Genomic DNA, 20,384 nt, shown 5'->3' with positions numbered 1-20,384 from the left:
CCCATTCCATCCGAACCACACCTCTTTCATGAGCGGAGTAAGGAGGCACTGCTGTAAGGTGGCTTGCTCTTCGCTGTGTAAATATCTGTTATCGATATATGATTCGATACTTTCTGTGCTGACATATTGTTCATCTCCCATCACATCCACTGAGACATATAGCTCTTGTAACGTTGTGTCACGTTTATGTTCCCTCTTCCTCTTCAAACCGAACAGCAGAATGCGATTGTGATAGAAAACAATAAATCTTATGTATGTGGAGACAACAGGGGACTTTTATTAACCGGAGAAAACAGAAGAATCACTTTTGCAGTTATTATTATTATTGAACCTTTTAAAAATCTAAATCCCACTGATTTTAAAAGATGATTTAATGAGGTTAGAAGTCTAATCATTTAGCTGCATGACATGAGGCTTTAACTTTAAAAGAAGGAAGCTTCTTCAGTAAGAAAAGACTCATGGGGCAGGGTAGTGATCCTTATGATTCTATCAACTCTTACAAACATTAAATGCCCGTGTGTGTGTGTGTGTGTGTGTGTGTGTGCTCTGTCTGTGTGTGTTTTGATGGGCCATGTTTTTAAGATAAGGATTTTGGACAGCGTGGGGGTTGAGCAAACAGTCCAGGGCTTGAGCCACTGGCCAGGACACAGCTTCCTTCCTTTCCTGGTCCGACAGGAAAATTAAAAAAAACCGAGTGGAGGCTTTTATAAATGGGGACTGCGTTGAGCTTCCAGTCGCTTGATCAGCTTCAGATCGTCGAACTAAAAGGTTAACAGCACCATCGCCTGCTCTTCTAACACCGACATAATGGATCACACAGCACGCGCACTTATTATCTGCGTGTTTTCCCTCTTCGGGCTGATGGACATGGTTTTCTCACAGCGCGGACATTGCGCCGGCGATACGTGTTTTGCGCTTTTCCAGAAGCCCGAGGACTTCCCAGGCGCGAAGAAAAGCTGCTCGGGAGGACGCTTTTACGCGTACAGTCCGACACACAAAGCGATACTGAGCAGTGTGGTCGGTGGGCTCGGCGGTAGTTACTGGCTGGAAGTGCCCAGCACCAACGAGACAACAGGAGCAGCAGGTCCCCAAAACTGCACCTCCATCTCTCGGAACCTCGAGGTGCTGTCGGAGCCGTGCCGGAAAAAGCTTGACGGGTTTCTGTGCCAATATGTATTCGAGAATAATTGCACAGGCTTGCAGACAGGCGGAGGTGTACAGGAGGTCACGTACACCGTGCAGCCTATGGGCTTTGAGGTAAAAGATTCGGAAACATTTCCTCATGGAACAGTCGCTGTAGCCAAAAAAGTTGGCGGTAAATATCCGGAATCCAAGTCTGTGTGTTTCTCGGGTTCCTGGATCCAAGCTCCCTGGAGCTGTGACGAAGAGCTGAAAGGCGGGTGTGAGCACCGATGCAACAAACACTCTGAAACACACACCTGCACCTGTCCCCCAGGGCACAGTCTCCATCCCAACAATATCAGCTGCGTGGAAGTGGACGAGTGTAAAGGGGAGAACCTATGCACAGGTGAGGGTGAAGAGTGTCGGAACACTCCGGGTGGGTTCGAGTGCATCTGCAAAGACGGATTCGATAAGCACGATAGAGTGTGTATGGACGTTTCTATCTGCAACAAGTGTGAGCATATGAAGTGTGAGCTATACAGTGGGGCTTTTCAGTGCATGTGCAGGCAGGGGTTCAGGGTGTCAGCCAAAGACCCTACTAAGTGTGAGTTGCACTGCGGTGAGAGGGAGTGTCTAGCCTTTTGCATCACAACCACAAACGATAAGGGGGAGAAAAAACATGATTGTAACTGCCCAGATGGTTACATTAAGGACATGATAAACAACACAGCCTATTGCTCTGACATCAATGAATGTGAGATTGAGGGAAAAGACAGATGTGGTGATCACAAGTGTGAAAACTCACACGGTGACTACAGATGTTTGTGTAACCAGGGGTTTGAGTTGCTCAATGACAAGTGTGTTCCCACTGAATTTGAGGACAAGTTTGACGAGAAGGACGGATCAGGCTCGACCTCCCTGTACCCCACTCCAGCCAGCGCTCGCCCAGCCTCAGTGCCCTCTTACATCAAGACCGGCAGCATCCTCGGAATCACAGTGTTCATGGCGTTGTTTGCCGCGCTGCTGTTTTTCCTGGTCCGAAACACGGTGAGACGTTGTGGCAAATTTCAGCTGTCCTCCTTAAAACATCATGAAATCGATATTTTCTATCTGCAGCAGGTGACCACAGAGACGTATAAGAGGCTGACGTTGGACTGTTGAAAAAACGACTCGGAGACACTTTAAAGCTGCTGTGAGGAACTTTTTGTTCGGATTGAATTTGGCGCCCCCTGTGGACAAAGCCGTACCTCTCATCTCTTTGCTGATTTTGTCCTGGACATGCTCAAGTGTTTTATCCTGCTTTCTCTAACGGTCATATGTATCAGTGACTTTAAATGTTTGCCCTGGAAAATGTAAACAAAGGCAGCGTGCAGGTAATCGCTCCGGCTGACACCTACCCCCCGCCAGCAGTTTAAGCAGGCATGAAAAATAACTACATAGAAATAATCAATCATGTCGCTGATGGGCTGGTTTGCTTTTATAGCTCATATAAAGTCATCAGACTTAACTTCAGTCTGTTTCATAACCGGTGACAAACTCCTCACAGGAGCTTTAACGTGACCTGTGAGGGATTGCGCTGCCTTCTTTTGACCTCCGTGAGATGTCGCTTCTCCGTCTTTCCTCAGAGAACAGCTGTGATGAATTGAACTGTTCATCTTTTACATATGTAATCAATCACATGCTGTAATCTCATAATAGTGATTTTTTTTTAAATTTAGAGTAGATTTCCGATTCACTTTGTTTATAAGTTCAGTTATCAACTATTATTTTTATGAGAATTAAAAAAAGCTTTCAGTGGTACTTAAAGTAAAATGTAGTTAACACTGTAATTATAGCTCATTTCTTTAAATGTGTTAAAAATCCAGGAATAGGAACCCTGTTTGTGTTCTCTCTTAACAGAGTTTTATGTTTGATTTAAAGTTGTCCCTGTCTAATTACACTGTTGTCACACTGCTGTACTTCTTTAATGTTAAAAGGAAAGTTTGCCGCGGTCTGCCCTGAACATTTTCATTATGTAAGAAGTGATACTTCATCAATCCCAGAGGTGAAATTACATTTTTTCACTCTGGGTTTTTCAAATGTGCTACACACACATAGGCCCGAAATACACACATGCACAAACAGGACTCCATGCACACGCACTAATGGAGAGCTGTCAGAGTGAGGGGGCTGCACATGGACATGCGCCCCGAGCAGTGGGGGGTTCGTTGCCTTGCTCAAGGACACTCATCGGAGCCCAGGGAAGGAGCTGGCACCTCTCCAGCTACCAGTCCCAATTCCACGCTAGGTCCTTACCGGGACATAAACCGGTCCAGACTGAGCTGCCGTTTATAATGTGGCATTTCACACGTCGGTTATATTTGAGAACTGTTTATAAATCTTTGTTGTGTTCATTTGCTCGTGCTCTCGTGTTACACGGGCACACTGGCTCGCTGTAATGGATGTTTGCTTGTAAAACATGTGACATTGTTTTGCATTAGGATGACAGTTTATAGGGATGCACAATGTCTAGTTTGGAGGCACACTGGTGTTTGTTTTGGGGTGTGTTGGTTGCCATAGGACCTACTTCTGATGCATGCTGATAACTTGTGGCAGCAGATATTTAAGCTTTATGGACATAATCAGGCTTTCAAATGCAAAGACGACAGCGTTCTCTCCTGCATGACAAATCCATATTTTGAAATGTCCCACGTGGGGTTTCTTTGTAAACACATGAGTGATGCTGGGTGCATACTGAAAAGTCCTGCAGGGCTTGATTCGAGTGTACAGGAATTACACGTTAGTTAATCACTAGTAATCCTAAAGTGCTGCTGACAGTATACCGACATCTCACAGATGCTGCACACTTTGAGTTAAACATGACAGGAAAACGGTGTGGCTGTGGTCGGCATATATGAGAACACATCTGCACCATACTCTGATGTGCTCTGCTGCTACAAGTCTGTATAAAAGGCTGAATGATACATGGAAAATGTACTCAGCTGGCTCCTTAACTTTATGTAACTCAGATATTTACATTCAAACAACTGTATTAATGCTGCTTCATACATTTAGCCCACTCTCCACAGAAATGTGTAGTAAGTGCAACACTGGACAAAGTATTACCTGGATTAAAGAGGCAATGAGTTGATGCCACCGTGCCTCATCAGTCTGTAAAACAATAATAATGGATCAAATTGATGTAAATGAAAAGGAGGTCTGGCGATGACAAAATGAACACTAGCTAATAAATAGGTAACTTTCTGATGCACTGTGCATGTGTCATTTGTCAGCATGTCATATCACATACTGTACACTGTACTGTACTCATGTTATTATTCTCCTCATCTTTACGTCTGTGTTTCACATCTGAGCCCTTTTCTCAGATGGAAATTAACTTCCATTGTCTCATTTTTTGGCATATGACGTCCAAAACGAGAGAAAAAGAAAGGGGGAAAGTGTTACCACGTCCTCTTCATGGCTTTAATAAAAAACTGGACAGAAAGTCTGATCAACAGACTGCACGACTTGTTTGGACTGACATTTTGTGTTGACTGGACCTGGGAGGGGTTACTGCACAAGGGGGGCGTCGGTTAGATGCTCCTCTGCGTGCGCGTGGCCTCTGTGCGTACGTGCGCAAAGCCCGTGCGTAATTGGGAATTTGGTCCGCAAGTTTGTGAAGGGACAGTGAACAGTAGGCATATTAAGACCGACTTCCTTCCTCCGCCGGGACACTAACATGGATTGTGGGGGTTATAAATGCGAGCAAAATATTTTCTCAAACAAACAAGCCTACAGACTGCTTGAAGGCGACAGAACTTAAGCGGACACAACCGAGGTTCAAACATGGAGGCTGTAACGGGACTTTTTGTTATCGTGTTGACTTTCCTGACGGGAAGAGCCGGCGCGATAGAGCCGAATAACGGGTACTGCATCGGGAACCAGTGTTTCACTGTGTTTCGAGATCCCAGCGATTACTGGCACGCGGAGAAACATTGCAGAGATCTTAGTGGCCATTTAATGACAGTACGCTCGTCTGAGTCCCATGACATTCTTTTTATCCTGTTGGGAAACTTTACGGGGCGGTTCTGGATCGGTTTACATCTACCCACCAACTGCCCAGACGTTGCTGCTGAGCTTAAAGGTTACCAGTGGGTGACCAAAGACAGCGAAAGTGACTTCTTCAACTGGCTGCCGAGTTTTGACAGCAGCTGCTCTTCTAATCAGTGCGTCTCAGTTTCCAGGGAGGACGACTTCAAATGGATCCAAGAGCCATGCGGTGAGCAGAGAGCTGGATTTCTCTGTGAACACAGCTTCAAAGAGCCATGCACAAGTCTGGAGGTTGCAGGGGGCGAGTCTGTCACCTACAGCACCCCCTTAGGGTTTCAGGGTGAGGATTTGCCGTCTTTGCCCCCAGGAACCACCGCTATTCGAATGCCAGCGGAGACCAAATACGTCTGTTTCTCCGAACAGTGGATGCAAGCCCCCTGGAGCTGCGAGATAGATGAAGGAGGGTGTGAGTACAAATGCGCAGACCTCAGCAATGTTCCCTCCTGCTACTGCCCACAGGGACAAGCCGTCAACCCTGTAAATAAAGTCACCTGCGAATTGGACACAGAAGACCCGTGCCTGACCCTGGGCTGCATGCACGTCTGCCACAAGCAGGGAGACACCTACGCGTGCGCGTGTGACCACGGCTTTAAGCTGGCAAAGGACGGCAGGTCGTGCGTGGACTTTAACGACTGCACGGACCAGCGGCAGTGTCCCGGGGAGAACTTCATGTGCGTCAACACCCTCGGCGGGTTTCAGTGCGTCTGCAAGGATGGATACAAGATGACTGGCGACATGTGTCTCGACGTGGACGAGTGCGTGTCTGCTCCATGTGAGCACATGTGCGCCAACACTCCTGGTAGCTACGAGTGCTCTTGTTATGATGGATATAAGGAGGACCAAAAGGCACCGAATAAGTGTAAACTTCACTGTGGTGAGGAGGAGTGCCTCGCCGAGTGCGACCCGAATAACAGTTTCCAGTGTAACTGCCCCGTAGGTTATATACTTGAGGAAAGGAGAGGCCATTCAGTGTGCATAGACATGGATGAGTGTGGCTCCTATGCTTGCGCACAACATTGTAAAAATACTTTCGGCGGCTATGTTTGCTCATGCTCTCGAGGATATACATTAGTTGACCAACACAGGTGCGTAAAAACCGACGATGATACGGACACTGATGGAGGGTCTGAGGGCTCCGGAGATACCACGAAACTCCCCACAAGACCACCTGCGACACAACCAAGTCCGACAAGGCAACCCTCCGCGGTGACAGTGGGGGGTCTTGTGGGGATAATAGTGTGCACTGTCTTTTTTATAGTGTTGGTGGTGTTCCTCGCTCATCACATCCTCAGTCGCAGAGATAAAATGGAGCACGCCGGTGGGCTCAAAGCTCAGGACGGCGAAACACACGGTTTACGGTCGGTGACGAGTGACGTGTAAAAGAGAATTAAAAGAATCGGATAGAAGTTTTAAGCACGACATGTGAATGTACAGGTCTCGGAAACCGAGCAACAGAGACAGTTTTGGACAGTTTCTGAAGGATGCAGCAGAACATTGACGACAGAAATGTGGTAATGCCACAGAACATAATGCCACTGAACGACAACAGATTCATATTAAAGCTGTAATAACGTTGCCTGCCTTTGATCTCATCTGCCATTCAACTCACATACAACAAATGTAATGTAATAACTGAAGACGAAAAGATTGTTCTGGAACATTATTGAATTATAAAAAATATGAATGAAGAAGATGTCTGTTTTTATTGTCATAGCTCTTGGCCCTTTTTTGCCTCAGACACAGGCCGACAGCGCCACCCTGTGGGGGGGAATATGAACTACTTTTTCTGGAAGTGGCTAACCCAATTTGATCAATGCTCCCCCATGAGGCCATAAAGCTCATTAAGCAGCACTCATACGCATAGATAGCAATATGTTAAATTAATTTACATATTTTTAAAGGTTATTGGAGAGTAAAGCCTTAATAGAGTATTTAAAAAAATAAAAGGTAGGCCTTTCTAAGGGGAAATTATCCAAAACTATAATTTAATTTATACAATTAATATTATTCTTGATTCCATGTATCCACTTTGAGAAAATATTAGCCCTACAGTAAAACTAGCTCTCTTTTTAATTTCCTATTATAACTTATTATGCAGGTAGTACAATAGTGATAGTTGCAGCAGTATAGTTGCCTACTATAGGCTGAAGCAGTGGCAGCAGTTACATCAATGTATAGCAGCGGCAATGTTAGTAGCCTAACGGTAGACGTCGTCATAGTAGCAGTTTGAAAAGCTTACTCTCCACAGGACATAAGCTAACTGCCCTTATGGGACCACTGCTAAGAATAGAGATAAACAATCAGGAAAGACGTCTTCGAAAGAGGAAGATGTTATTGTTCAACTGAGGGATTTGCGACATCTCTCAGTTATGTCAAACGTGAAAAAAAAATCATTACTTGAACGTTAGGGCTATCGGGGCAGATTTCCAAACCGACACAGCGGGTGCGATGTTGTGATAGTGGGGAAGATCTGCACGAGCGAGGTAAGAACTCTGCCCACGGGAGAACAACTGAATGTTTTCTCTTCAAAGGTAAGATGGTCGCTTTACATTTACAGGACAATACCGATTATGAAGATTATTTTGGGTTTACTCGCTTGATTTGACAGTTTCTTACACTCTCGTAACAGTTGTTTTAACTATCAATGTTGTTAGCATACGCCCCTCTTGTTTCCGAAAGGATTAATCCTGACACATGGTGTTAAAACTGGGCCAGTTTGAAATAAACCCTGTAAAGCTGTTGTAATAGTCAGCTATTGGGGGCTAGTTCGATAAGAACCCCCAAAGCTACAGGCTACTTAAAAAGTTAGGCAGCCTACAGCTCGATGATAATTCTTTCTCTCCTTTTGTTTGTTTTTACATATTTTAAAGGTAGTGGGTAATAGTACCCAGTTGGAGCCTCCATTTTCCAAAGTAGGCTCCAACCTGATTGGATGTATCCGAGGTACTTTGGGACGACTTGAGGAAGCTCTTCCAGAAGACACCCTGCTGTTGTCGCAAGCTGTATAGTGCTCCTCCTGGAGTATCTGCTGACCATCATAGGTAAAAAAAAAATAGATGTGGACTAATAAATCTAACCTCTCATAATATCTTACTGCACAAATAAAATATGATAGTATAGCAGGTGCGACAAATTCCAGTTATTAGCTCAAAGAAAACATGTCTACAATTTGAATGACGCTTTATTTTTCTATGTCCGCATCAGGCATGAACGGTTGTTTACCGAGCAGTGCGACTCTACAGCAGTGAACCATGACCCTACTAAAGCAAACAGTCTGTAACTGTAGCTCCTCTTTCTCTCTTCATAGGGCGAGGACAATATGTGGGCGCTGGCTCTTAAGTTGGGTATCATTGGTTACCTGCAGGTATGTGCACAACATCAGGCTCAGAACTCATCACTTATATTTGTGTTAAGGGAAACTGAACATTAAAAAGCCTAATGCTACAATTTTTTAAAACAACTTTTTAACAATCATTACCATTTTTATTATCATAATTATTAGTAGTAGCAGCAGTAGTAGCAGTAGTCAAGAATGCTTACATTTTCTGCTTCATAGCCCGCCTCTTGCGAAACAAAGGTTTACCCTATTTATTGCAGATGTAATATTATAACGCATATTATCCTCATGTTTTAAGAGAGGGAAGAAAAGCTTGTGTGTGCATCAAATGACCTTTTCAGCCTTAATGAGTGCAGAAACTAGTTTATAAATGTGTGTTCATAACTTTGAGAGGTCACAGGTGAGGTCACGATGAGGTCAAATGTCTATGCCCATGCTTAGTGCTGCACTTATGGCCTCATCTTTTTTTTCCAGTTGAGCTGAGGTTCGCATATAAACAACATAAGTGATAATTGGATTGCATCATTAAATTAGCCCATCACTGTTAGCATAAATAATCTGACACAATGTTTAGCAATATAAGAATGTGTACCAATGAATGAATTAAGATAACTAACAACATACCATAACTGAATTATTATTATTATTATTGATCCCAACGCTTTGCTGTGTTGCTTCGATGTGTGCCTTTGTTGTCTGTTTTTCTCTTTCTCTTTCTTTCGCATTGTTTTAACTTGTTTTAACTTGTTTTAACTTGTTTTAACTTATTTTAACTGTCAGCTAGCATTACCTAAAAGTTCTAATGACGTTTGAAAGAAAAGTGTAGGATCTTTTCAGGATGTTAGTACGGCCTCAACTATCAGAATGTGATTTATAAAACGTTCCTGAAATGTGATTTGAACGTTCTCACTGCAACGTTCTGAAGATGTTTTCAGAGAACGTTCTCCTGCTATTAAAAGGAACTTTCTGGGAACCAAATAAAAACTTCCCACCCAGAACATTACCAGAACATTTCACGTAACGTTCTCAGAACGTTCCTAGAACAAAACGTTCCCAGCTGGGGAACCTTTAAAGCTTCATAAGTTTTTAAAACATTTAAAACATTTTCAAAAGAGTTTAAGAGGTTCTTCGTAACGGTTTCAAATTGAAGAACTAAAGTTTTGTATTCTAAGAACGTTCAGAGAATATCACGTTAATGTTACGCGTGTTCTGGTAATGTTTTGATGGGGAAGTTTTTATTTGGTTCCCAGAATGTTCCTCTTAATAGCAGGAGAACGTTCTCTGAAAACATCTTCAGAAAGTTGCAGTGAGAACGTTCAAATCACATTTCAGGAACATTTTATGAATCACGTTCTGATAGTTGAGGCCGTACTAACGTCTTGAAAAGATCCTCAGAATTTTGCAGTGAGCATGTTCTACCTCTGTTATTATGGAACTTTGAGCAAATGTTCTATAAAAGGCGTTCTGACATCCCACGCCTCAATAACATCCTGAAAATATCTTCACAATGTTGCCATTAAAACGTTCAAGTTTTAACGTTTAACTTTATTAGAAATGATAAACATCCTTAAACGTTCTTTGAATATTAGAGTAAAACGTTTCCTTTCAAACGTCATTAGAACTTGTAGGTGATGTTAGCCGATGTTACGGGAACGTTCCCTGCTGGCTGGGTTGTTTAACAGTGATGGAGTTCAGTCATTTTTCAGAAATAATACCACATTTCTACCTGCAGGTATCCACATGCGACCCATCATGCACTTTGTACGGCCTTGTGGCTGCTTGCTCCTCAAAGCACCATTATTGGGTTCCTGCCTTGCCTCTCAACATCACCCACCTCTACTTGGAGATGAACTACATCAGTGAGATCAACAGCACTTCACTCAGAGCCTATGAGCAGCTGCAGCAGTTAGATCTCGGCTCGCAAAATGTGCAGCTCATCATAAGGAACAATGCTTTCCTCAGGCAGAGGAAATTGACACGGTTGGTCCTAGGCGACAATAAGGGCCTCCAGCTTGAGCCAAGGGCATTTGCAGGACTGTACAAGTTACAGCACCTCTTTTTGGACCATTGCAATTTGTCAGACTCCATACTGTCGGAAAACTTTCTGCAGCCCCTTTTGTCCTTAGAAATGCTTGACCTCTTTGGTAACAACATAGTGAGAGTGCGACCTGGGCTGTTCTTTTCAAGACTCAACAAGTTCACACAGCTAAACCTCAAACTGAATCGGATTGAAGAATTATGTGAGGAAGATCTTGTTGGTTTCCGGGGGATACACTTCACATTCCTGAACTTGGCCTCCACTTACTTAACCCGACAGCAGCGTGGAGATTTTGACTGGGAAAGATGCGGGAACCCTTTCAGAGGGGTGGCCTTTAAAACACTAGACTTATCCTCCATTGGGTTCAGCCTGAACACATTAAGAGAATTTTTCAAAGCAATAATGGGGACACAAATTGCTCATCTTATACTCTCTGGACACAGTGGCAAAGGTTTCTCCCATGACAACCTCCCTGACCCTGACGAAAGCACATTCGAAGGCCTCCTAAACAGTGCAGTTGAGATTTTAGATCTTTCTAAAAGCTATATATTTGCTTTACAGGAAGCTGTTTTTAGACCTTTAAAGGATGCAATAATAATTGACGTTTCAAAAAACAAAATTAATAAGATAAACAGGAACGCCTTTAATGGTCTTCAAGGACATTTACGAATGCTCAATCTGTCATCCAACCTCTTAGGAGAAATCTATTCTCACACCTTCCTCAGTCTGACGGATCTAAGGGTGTTGGATTTGTCCTACAACCACATTGGTGCTTTGGGATACAAAGCATTCAGTGGTCTTCCCAGATTGCGAGCGTTATATCTTACAGGAAACTCCCTGAAGAACCTGGGTTACCCTGCGTCGTTACCAAACTTAGATTTTCTCCTTTTGAGCGACAATAAGTTAAACTCACTTTACAGTATCGCTGACTTTGGCATGAGCAGCATGCATGTGGACGTGACAGAAAACAGGTTAACACGCTTAGACGACGTTTATGACATTTTAACTCGTTTCAGTCGTCTCCAGAATTTATTCTTTGGTGGCAACTTAATCAAGTGGTGCACACTTAGTCCAAACGTTACACTTCGTTATAGTAGTTTGCAAGTGCTCGATCTTCATGACAGTTCCCTGCAGGTAATTTGGGCACAGGGCACATGCCTTGACCTGTTTGACCCTTTTGAGAGTCTGCTTGGTCTAAACTTAAGCTTCAACTCACTAGCCTCTCTCCCGAATGGGATTTTCAGTGGTCTCAGCTCGATCGTAGAAATTGACCTCTCGTCTAATGCCTTAACATACCTTCAGTCAGATGTCTTTCCAGTCAGCCTAAAACGTCTTTACCTTGCGAACAACTTCCTAGCCTCCCCAGACCCTACGACGTTCCAGTCTCTCAGCTTCCTTAGCCTGTCTGCAAATCGGTTCTACTGCGATTGCAATCTGGAGAGTTTCCTCAAGTGGCTGAACGTGACGAATGTAACCTTCTTGAGCCCAATTGAGGAGTACAGATGTGAGTTTCCGGCTGATCTCCACAAGCTTCCACTGCTGGATTATTCCACCGAGCCGTGTGAGGAAGACGACGAAAAGCGCGTCCAAGATCTTAGGTTTGCTCTCTTCGTCATCTCTGCTCTCCTAATCGCCACGGTCACGATAAGCGGGCTTGTTTACGCCCGCCTCCGAGGGGCTTTATTCATCATCTACAAAAAGATTACAGTCAGGGTCCTTCAGGGCCCAAAACCCATACGTCCTGTGGGTGACGTGAAGTATGACGCTTTCCTCTGCTTCAGCGACAGCGACTACGGGTGGGTGGAAGCTGCTTTGCTGAAAAAGCTGGATAATCAGTTTTCAGAGAACAACATCTTCAACTGTTGCTTTGAGGCCAGAGACTTCCTGCCAGGTGAGGATCACCTGTCTATCATCAGAGATGCCATCTGGGGTAGCAGGAAGACTGTCTGCGTCGTTTCAAATGAGTTCCTTAAAGGTACAGTGTTTCTGAAGTTGATCTCTAGTGACAGTTTTGATACTTTATACTTTCATGTGTTTACACAGTAACAGTGCATACTAATAGAAGAAACATTAGAAAAATAAAATATATGCAGGGGCGGATCCAGAGGGGTGGCCAGGGGTGGCCTTGGCCCCCCTTGAAATCTGATTGGCCACCCCAAAATCCTAAACTATGATTGGCTTTTTGCCTTGCCAGAGACTTATATGTTAAAATCAACTATTTGGCCTGTGTTGCAACAGGCTGCTAGTAGCATTCTTTCCATATCACATTTCCTTTAGTACTTTAAAGTGTTACCCTGTACATACATCGTAATTTTGAGTCCATAAAGGGTTAAGCTTAGAAGATTTGTATGTTGCCACTCTGCTGTTACTCCTTAAAGTTGAAAAATGTACACAGGGCTTTGATAAAGTCAAAGTAGATGTGATTAGTGGAGATAGAAAGGGTAATTTCCTGCTTAAGTCAGTACCCCAACTGGGCCACCCCAGTCCAAAGAGTCTGGATCCGCCCCTGTATATACACACATATACACATATCAAGAATATGCATATTGCTAATGACAGACTGAATTATTGCCAACCAGTCTGTAACATTAAACAGTAAGCTTGACTTAGCATAAAGACTTGAAACTAGACTACAGCTAGCCTGGCTTTGTGTGAAGCTTAAACAAATCTGTTTACTGGCGTCTCTAAGGAACCTGACTATTAAACCTCTTTACAAGACCTGAAGCGTAAAAACCTCTGGACTATTTCCTGGTCAGGCGCAGCAATTTATGTTTCTTTTTGTCTCTGCAGAAGTCACTTTGTTTTTTTAAAAACAAGACACAACCGGCAGTCCTGAGTTTTCTGAAAGTTAGCGTGCAAGCTAGCACCGTGGCCCAGAAAAAGAATCAGAATCAGCTCTGTTGGCCGAGTATGTGGGCACGTACAAGGAATTAGAATCCAGGTTTTCTTTGCTCTCAATGAACAGACACACTAAACTTGACTTGACATAACCTGTGACTTGACTTGACTTGCCCAAGAAAAAATGACACGGGACTCACTTGAGACTTGGACCAAACTAAACACTAAACTAAAACAAGGACAGGTTAGGCAAGGTAACACAAAACTACTATATACAGACCTAGACAGGAGACAATAGTGCAGTGGTGCAATAGAGAGTGCAAATGTGCAGAAAGCCTTTCTTTTTACTTCTGAATAATAAAATGACGTAAATAATGAAAGAAGTGACTCACTGGATCTCGCTCTCTTTCCAGACGGTTGGTGCTTGGAGGCGTTCACTTTGGCGCAGGTTCGGATGCTGGAAGAACTAACAAATGTCCTGATTATGTTGGTGGTAGGGAAGGTGTGTATTAGGCTGCTGAATAACTTTATTTACATAAGGACGTATTTACAAAAGCATATGTGGGAACATATTCACTGAAAACCTCCGTTACTTGAGGTGATAAATTACATGACTCCTGAGGGACAAATACGGCTCTTTAACTGCTTAATGCTCCACAATGTTCCCAACTAGTCTGTACTGCCTTTTCATTTAAGAGCCGTCCCCCTGCTTAAAGAAACGCTGATAAAAGGCTTTGCCCACTTTCACTACCCCTTTTGATTCTCCAAGGGAACAATCACCAAAGGTCAGTGGACAGTGAGCCCTTCAGTTCCCACTTTCCACCAGTAGATGTCAGGCTTCATACAGATTTAACATTACTTTAAACATGGAAGAAATTTGCTGTGCAATTCTTTTCGATTAACATAATTTTATTAACCTTCACTACTGACCTCTATCTTCTATTCTTACACAATGAAACTTCAGGTGGCTCACTACCAGCTGATGAAGTACAACGCCGTCAGAGCTTACGTCCAGAGGAGAGAATATCTCGTCTGGCCAGAGGACCCTCAAGACATGGAGTGGTTCTATGAGCGGCTCATCTCACAGATACTCAAAGACACCGAGGTGAAAAAGTTTGCAGAGGACAACCCTCAGGCAGCACAGCCTAACATTCAACCTCAAAATGAGGAAGCCGTCGAGCTGGAAGAAATCTGAGAAACTGTAACGTGAACTATAATTGTGAAATAACAACTACATAAACAACCTCATCCACCCTGCTGCAGCGACACCAGGCTCCTCAGCGGGAAAAAGACCTTCCTTACAAACGTCTTTTTCAGTTTTCCAAAGAGAATAATAAAATGGGTTTAACATCCTTCCGAGGGAGTAAAAACTATTCTTAAGACTGATCTGGAGTCTGCTCAAACGAATTGTTTCTGCTTTCAACTGTTTTGCAGGTTTTTATATATATTTGTTGTTGTTTTTTCTGTATTTCCTCTTATAATCGTCAGCGTTTACAGCAGGTCAGAACCCAAAGACATGTCCATTTAATGAAATGTAATGTTAACCATGTTTAGTGAACATTTGACATTCAGCTGTTCTCACTACTATCAAAAGATGGTGCACATACAGCACCGTCCATCCTAAGAGCCTGCAGGATAAACCAAGACCCCATGCTTTGATATTTAGACGAGAGAAAGTCCGTTACAAAAACACTCCCAGTTAATTCAGTGTGTTTGCAGCTCCGGGCACACCTGAAGCGTTAAACAGAAGAGCATAGTGCATTAGGCCATTTGTTTCTCCTTACAAGAGCAGGTCTAGACTCTTTGTTATTTAGAGACATGAATCACCATGAGTAATATTTAGCAACATTCGACACACTGGCAGGAAAAGCTTCCTGTTAACAGTCAGAAACCTCGAGCAGAACCGGACTCACGTTGAACAGTCGTCTGCTGAGACTGGATGAGCTGAGAAGGAGATGCAGGACAGAGACAGGCAAAGACAAGATGTGTTGTTACATGTGTGTTCATTACAACAGGTAATGCTTATGGTTACAGAGCCAATAATAATGGTACAAATGTGTGTAAAATTAGCAGCTGTAATGATGACAGGCTGATAATAATAATTGTAACAGTTTGAGCAGGTCAATTATTAGCATTAGCAAATATAAACTAGAAGTGATGAGTATAATGATTTAATTTACTTTCAAAGTAATCATGTATTAGAGAAAAAACTAAATCTCACATTTTTCTGTGTAATGTTTTTTAATAAATAACTGAAGACGCGTTAAAAAAAATGTCCATATATCCATAAGATAAAAATAAAAACATATATTTCACCAATTATGGTGGTACGCTGCCGTCACTGCCGAGGACAAGCGCATCATCATGACTGGCTGCAATCTGCCCTCTCTCTCTCTCTCTCTCTCTCTCTCGAGGACCTCTACACCTCCAGGACCCTCTCACCCCGGGACACCTCCCCTCTGGCAAGAGGCTGCGATCCATCAGGACCAAAACCTCCCGACACAGGAACAGTTTCTCCCCGTCTGCTGCCAGCCTCGTCAACAAGGCCCCCGACATTGCGAAATGATTTTATTAAATAACTGAAGAAGCATTAAAACGTCCATCATTTGAGTTGCACCATTTCAAACAAAGAGAAGAGCTTTAAAATGTTGATCTCTAGATCTTTGCCTTAACCCCAAGATTAAACCGTCAGGAGCACTCGCGCCTGATTGTAACTTTGAACAGAGATGAATTACAGATGAACAGAAGACAACACAAATGTACACGTTGCGCTTGCTTCTTTAAACTTCACAGCTGGAACGGCTTCAATGGCGACCAGAGTTCCCTGCAGATTTGCAAAGAACTTTTACCTGCTGACAAGTTCTTAAAGTAGGACAGTCATAATGCTATACTGTAGATATTGAACCACTTAAAGCTGGGCCTATACATACAAAAAACAACTTTCCCTAAAACTAACCAAGTACTTTTGGTGCCTAACCCTTTACACGACTCTTACAGTTTAGTTTAGTTTCCTGAATTAGTCACAGCTTGCTCAGGTTTCTGCAACAAAAACTTCTTGGGTAAGTATTTGGAAAAGATCACAATAACATGTCAAAACAGTTTTTTAGTTTCAAAGGGGACACAGCGTTCTCGTTTGCTGTGAATGTCACAGGGCCTGCTGAAGCATGCGCCGCTACGTCCTGCAAAACCAAGCCTGTCTGGCTGCTCTACCAGGCTGAGGGAGTCCTGTCACCGTTGAATTATTAGTGAAAACCCCCAATGTTAATTAGTGAGAGTTTAGCGATCGCCACATCAAGACAGTTTATAATTGCACTGGGTGTGTCACATCACGCTATTTAATTATACGAGCAACTGCAAATGATTCCATCTCTTAAGCACTCGGGTTTGTTGGACTGTGAGATGAGAGTGACTCTGAGGTCAGCCAGTTTCCTTTCATTCGAGCTGTGTCTCTGAAAACAGGAAGCCACTGGGCAGAGGAAAGCTTCCGTCCTGTTGGCCTTCATCCTCTCAGTCTTTATGGGCCAGCTGTTCTGGACATTACAGCCCGTCTGCAGGCTCCTGCTGCTTATACACTGGGAACAGTCCATTAATCGGAACACTGCGCAGTTCTTTATATTTTCTGGGATTTCATCAGTGTCGCATGTTTGCTATTGCCCCCAAATTGCAGTAGGTATAATTAAAATGTTTATTGTCCTCATAAAAAAGGGCACAGGAAGTCTTTTTTTACTCTTAAGTGTTTATGTCCAAATGTTTCAGGCCTTTATTTTCAGGCTCCTCTTAATGTGGAGTTCCAGGAGTGACAAAAGGGAGCGAGAGATTGAAAGACGATTCAAAAATGTTGTACGATTTTTCTGTCATTTAAAGGGATAGTTTGGTTTATTTGAAGTTGGGTTGTATGAGGCAAGTGATTACATTACATACCAGTGTTGTGACCACGTCATATTTGCTCAAGTCTCAAGTAATTTGGTCCAAGTCAAGTCAAGTCACAAGTTATGTCAAGTCAAGTCAGGTCGAGTCCTTAGTTAAGTCAAGTCCCGAGTCAAGTCACTTTTTTCCACCCAACATACAGCACTCTTACCTGTAGTATCCGGTCTTTATAAAGAGAAAAGACAAGGTGTTAGCAGCCCGTCTAATAATGATATTATTGGCCAATTTATACAACCTGTTCAAAAAGTATGACAATGAATGTATCTGTGTTATCTTGGCACAGACGCAGCCATGATGACGGTCTGCTCTGAGACCGTATTGCGTAGTAACGAGTACGACTGATGAGGCTTCTCTTTGGGACTTTGATGTTGTGCGTTGCCATAGCGAGGAGCTTGACTGACAGCCAGTCATCCAATCCAACGTATTGCTTTTTATATTTTTATTCTTATTGCCTATTTTTTTTAAATCTTATTCTATTAAGTCTTTTATTGTTTTATTGTAGTTCTGTGTTGATTGTTCTGCACCAAAATCACCAAAACTAATTCCTTGTATGTGTAAACCTACTTGGCAATAAACCCTGATTCTGATCCTGATTCTGATATTTGGCGCCCCCTGTGGACAAAGCCGTACATCTTATCTCTTTGCCGATTTTCTCCTGTTCATGCTTAAGTGGTGTTTTTAACAAAAAATCTCAACCTGCTTTCTTTAACAGTCACATGTATCACTCACTGTTAACAAAGGTATCATGCAGTAAATCCCTTCATCTGACACCTACCCCCCCGCCAGCAGTTTCAGGCATTAAAAATAGCTATATAGAAATAATCAATCTTGTCGCTGATGATCTGGTTTGCTTCTGTAGCTCATATAGAGTCATCAGAATTAATTTCAGTCTGTTTCATAGTGCGTGAAAAACTCCTCACAGGAGCTTTAAGTAACATAAATATGTATGAATGTATAAACTATATATTTAACCTGAAGGATCTATGAAAAAAATGTTTTGCTCATGCACCGGTCAAGTGAGAAAGAAGGGAAACCTGTTTTACATCCAGTCCCGCAGCTCCACTAAAATCTAATTTAAAGAAGTGGAAGCAAATGTTTACCTTGTAAACAAATTCTCCAGCTCTGCTGCCTCTTCACGGTTATTTCAGGCCTGCAGAATATACTTAGAACAGACACACATGCTTCTGAGATTCTCCCTAGCAGGGAAATGTAATAAACCCTTCCCCATAGCCATAGCTAATATTTGACCTCTGTTTAAACAAATATAATTACAGGGATGCTCACGCAAGCCTGAGGAAGGATCCTCTGAGGGAAGTGGACTCATCTTCACTGCAGCGGTCGGGAGGAGGAGGGGAATAAAGGCAACCCTGGGGGATGCAAGGCTGAGGGGGACACAACATGATCTCTGTGAGCCAAAATAGGATGTTTTCTTACACACAGAAGGATCAAGCAAGCACAGTGTGGATGGTTTACTAATGAAATGTGTTTCTTTGGGCTTGTTTGTTTGTTGACGTTTGTTCTGGGGTTAAGCGGTGTGACGGGGGGGTGTTTTAAAGCATTTTTTCCAGCTTCTTTTTGGAAGCAAGCTAGTGGTGGAAAGTAGCATAACATCGAGAGTGACGGCTTGTGATGAGTTAATTGTGTTGTCACAGAAAAACCAATGTGCAGCCGCAACGTGAAAAGTGTGTGTTGCACAAAATAAAACGCGACAAAACGTTGAGATGTCGAAGCAGTCCCTGAAGATACGAAGAAAAAAAACAAAGAATTTACACTGAGTGTTGGCTGTGCTTTGATCCAAAGTATGACAAAGTTAGTGACTTAGTGATCTCCCCTGTGCACAAAGCTCTATCTCACTGTGGAGGTGAGCACTAACTTCCTCAGAGCTGATCAACCTCCACTGTTCTCAGTAGGGGATAGACAGGAAGCAGACAGACAATCATTCAGGACCACAGATTCTTTTCATATCTGACCTCTGTGGACACTGTTTTTTTCTGCACTTGGTTGAAATAGATTTAAGCAGCAGAAGTAAAGAGAGGGAGAGAGCGTAGTTGACGGGTTCATATAACAAAAGAGGGTTGAAACAGAGGAAATCACGTCTACATCCATCAACTGTTTAGACAAACAAGGGTCCGTTTTGACACCCTTTGAAATGTGCACGTCTCTTCCTTGGTTGCTTGTGAAAATGACCAAACCTCCAACTGCAAAAGCGGCGATCCAAATCTGAGGCCTGGTCATACTGGACAGCTGTTAATGAGGGAATCAAGCCAGCAGTAACCGAGTTCTGGCCACGAGGGGGCAGCAGAAACAGGGTATGACCTTGTGAGCTTACAATTACCTTTTAGCATCTAGCAGTCACTAGATTTCTTTGAGTCGTCAGACCGGCCTCCTGGTGAGAGATGAATGATTTAGATCCAATATTGACTTTTCTTTTAGCTTTATTTTTGTCCCTACTCACTCCTCAGAGGTACTGATGGTTCTCTAACTGCTAAACGCCACACTTTCTTCAACAGCCAGCCTGTCTGTCCTTTGGTACTGGGTCTGTCCTTACATCTGAAATCAAGATAGATAGGTAGATCTGCTGGAGAGGCTGCCACTCGCGTCGGCGCCGGAAGTCACCATCTTGCTGCTGCCTGAAATTTTAAGTACCACAGAAATTGTGAAAGATGGAAAAAGGCTCCAAGGCTGAGAAAAAATGCAGTTGGTTTGCCACTACAAACAACTTTCACATACACTCATTTAATCCATGTTATAAATGTATTAATTATAGCTGGATTATTGCTGAAGGCAAAAAGCATCTGTGCTCATTTATATTAACATTAGATTATTATCATCAATAATTTGTAAAAAGCTAACAAACAGTCTTAAACATGTTGTTTTCGAACAGTAGAGCAGTAAAAACCACTTGTGATGGCAGCTGGTTGCTTGCTTAATGCTTCGTGCCAGTAAATGGAATGCACCTATAAAGCACCTTTCTAGTCTTTAGACGACTTAAAGCTCCTGTGTGGAGTTTTTCACTGGTTATGAAATAGACTG

The 20,384-nt window shown here is 43.0% G+C and overlaps 1 protein-coding gene across 1 annotated transcript; it reads left to right on the top strand.

The window, feature by feature from the left end:
* Positions 1-710: 710 nt before the first annotated feature.
* On the top strand, positions 711-14,890 carry LOC138611770 (uncharacterized). The gene is made up of 6 exons (XM_069685007.1): positions 711-2,278; positions 3,958-3,994; positions 4,911-6,563; positions 10,268-12,561; positions 13,838-13,926; positions 14,389-14,890. The coding sequence occupies exons 1-6, from the start codon at positions 808-810 to the stop codon at positions 14,617-14,619; spliced, it is 5,775 nt and encodes a 1,924-aa protein (XP_069541108.1). The 5' UTR covers positions 711-807; the 3' UTR covers positions 14,620-14,890.
* The last annotated feature ends 5,494 nt before the right edge of the window (positions 14,891-20,384 follow it).

This window comes from Semicossyphus pulcher, unplaced genomic scaffold (assembly GCF_022749685.1).
Source record: "Semicossyphus pulcher isolate SPU_LCO1_2020_fin unplaced genomic scaffold, fSemPul1.0.p SCAF_11, whole genome shotgun sequence".
Taxonomy (NCBI): domain Eukaryota; kingdom Metazoa; phylum Chordata; class Actinopteri; order Labriformes; family Labridae; genus Semicossyphus; species Semicossyphus pulcher.
This window is presented reverse-complemented; position numbering and strand designations above follow the sequence as displayed.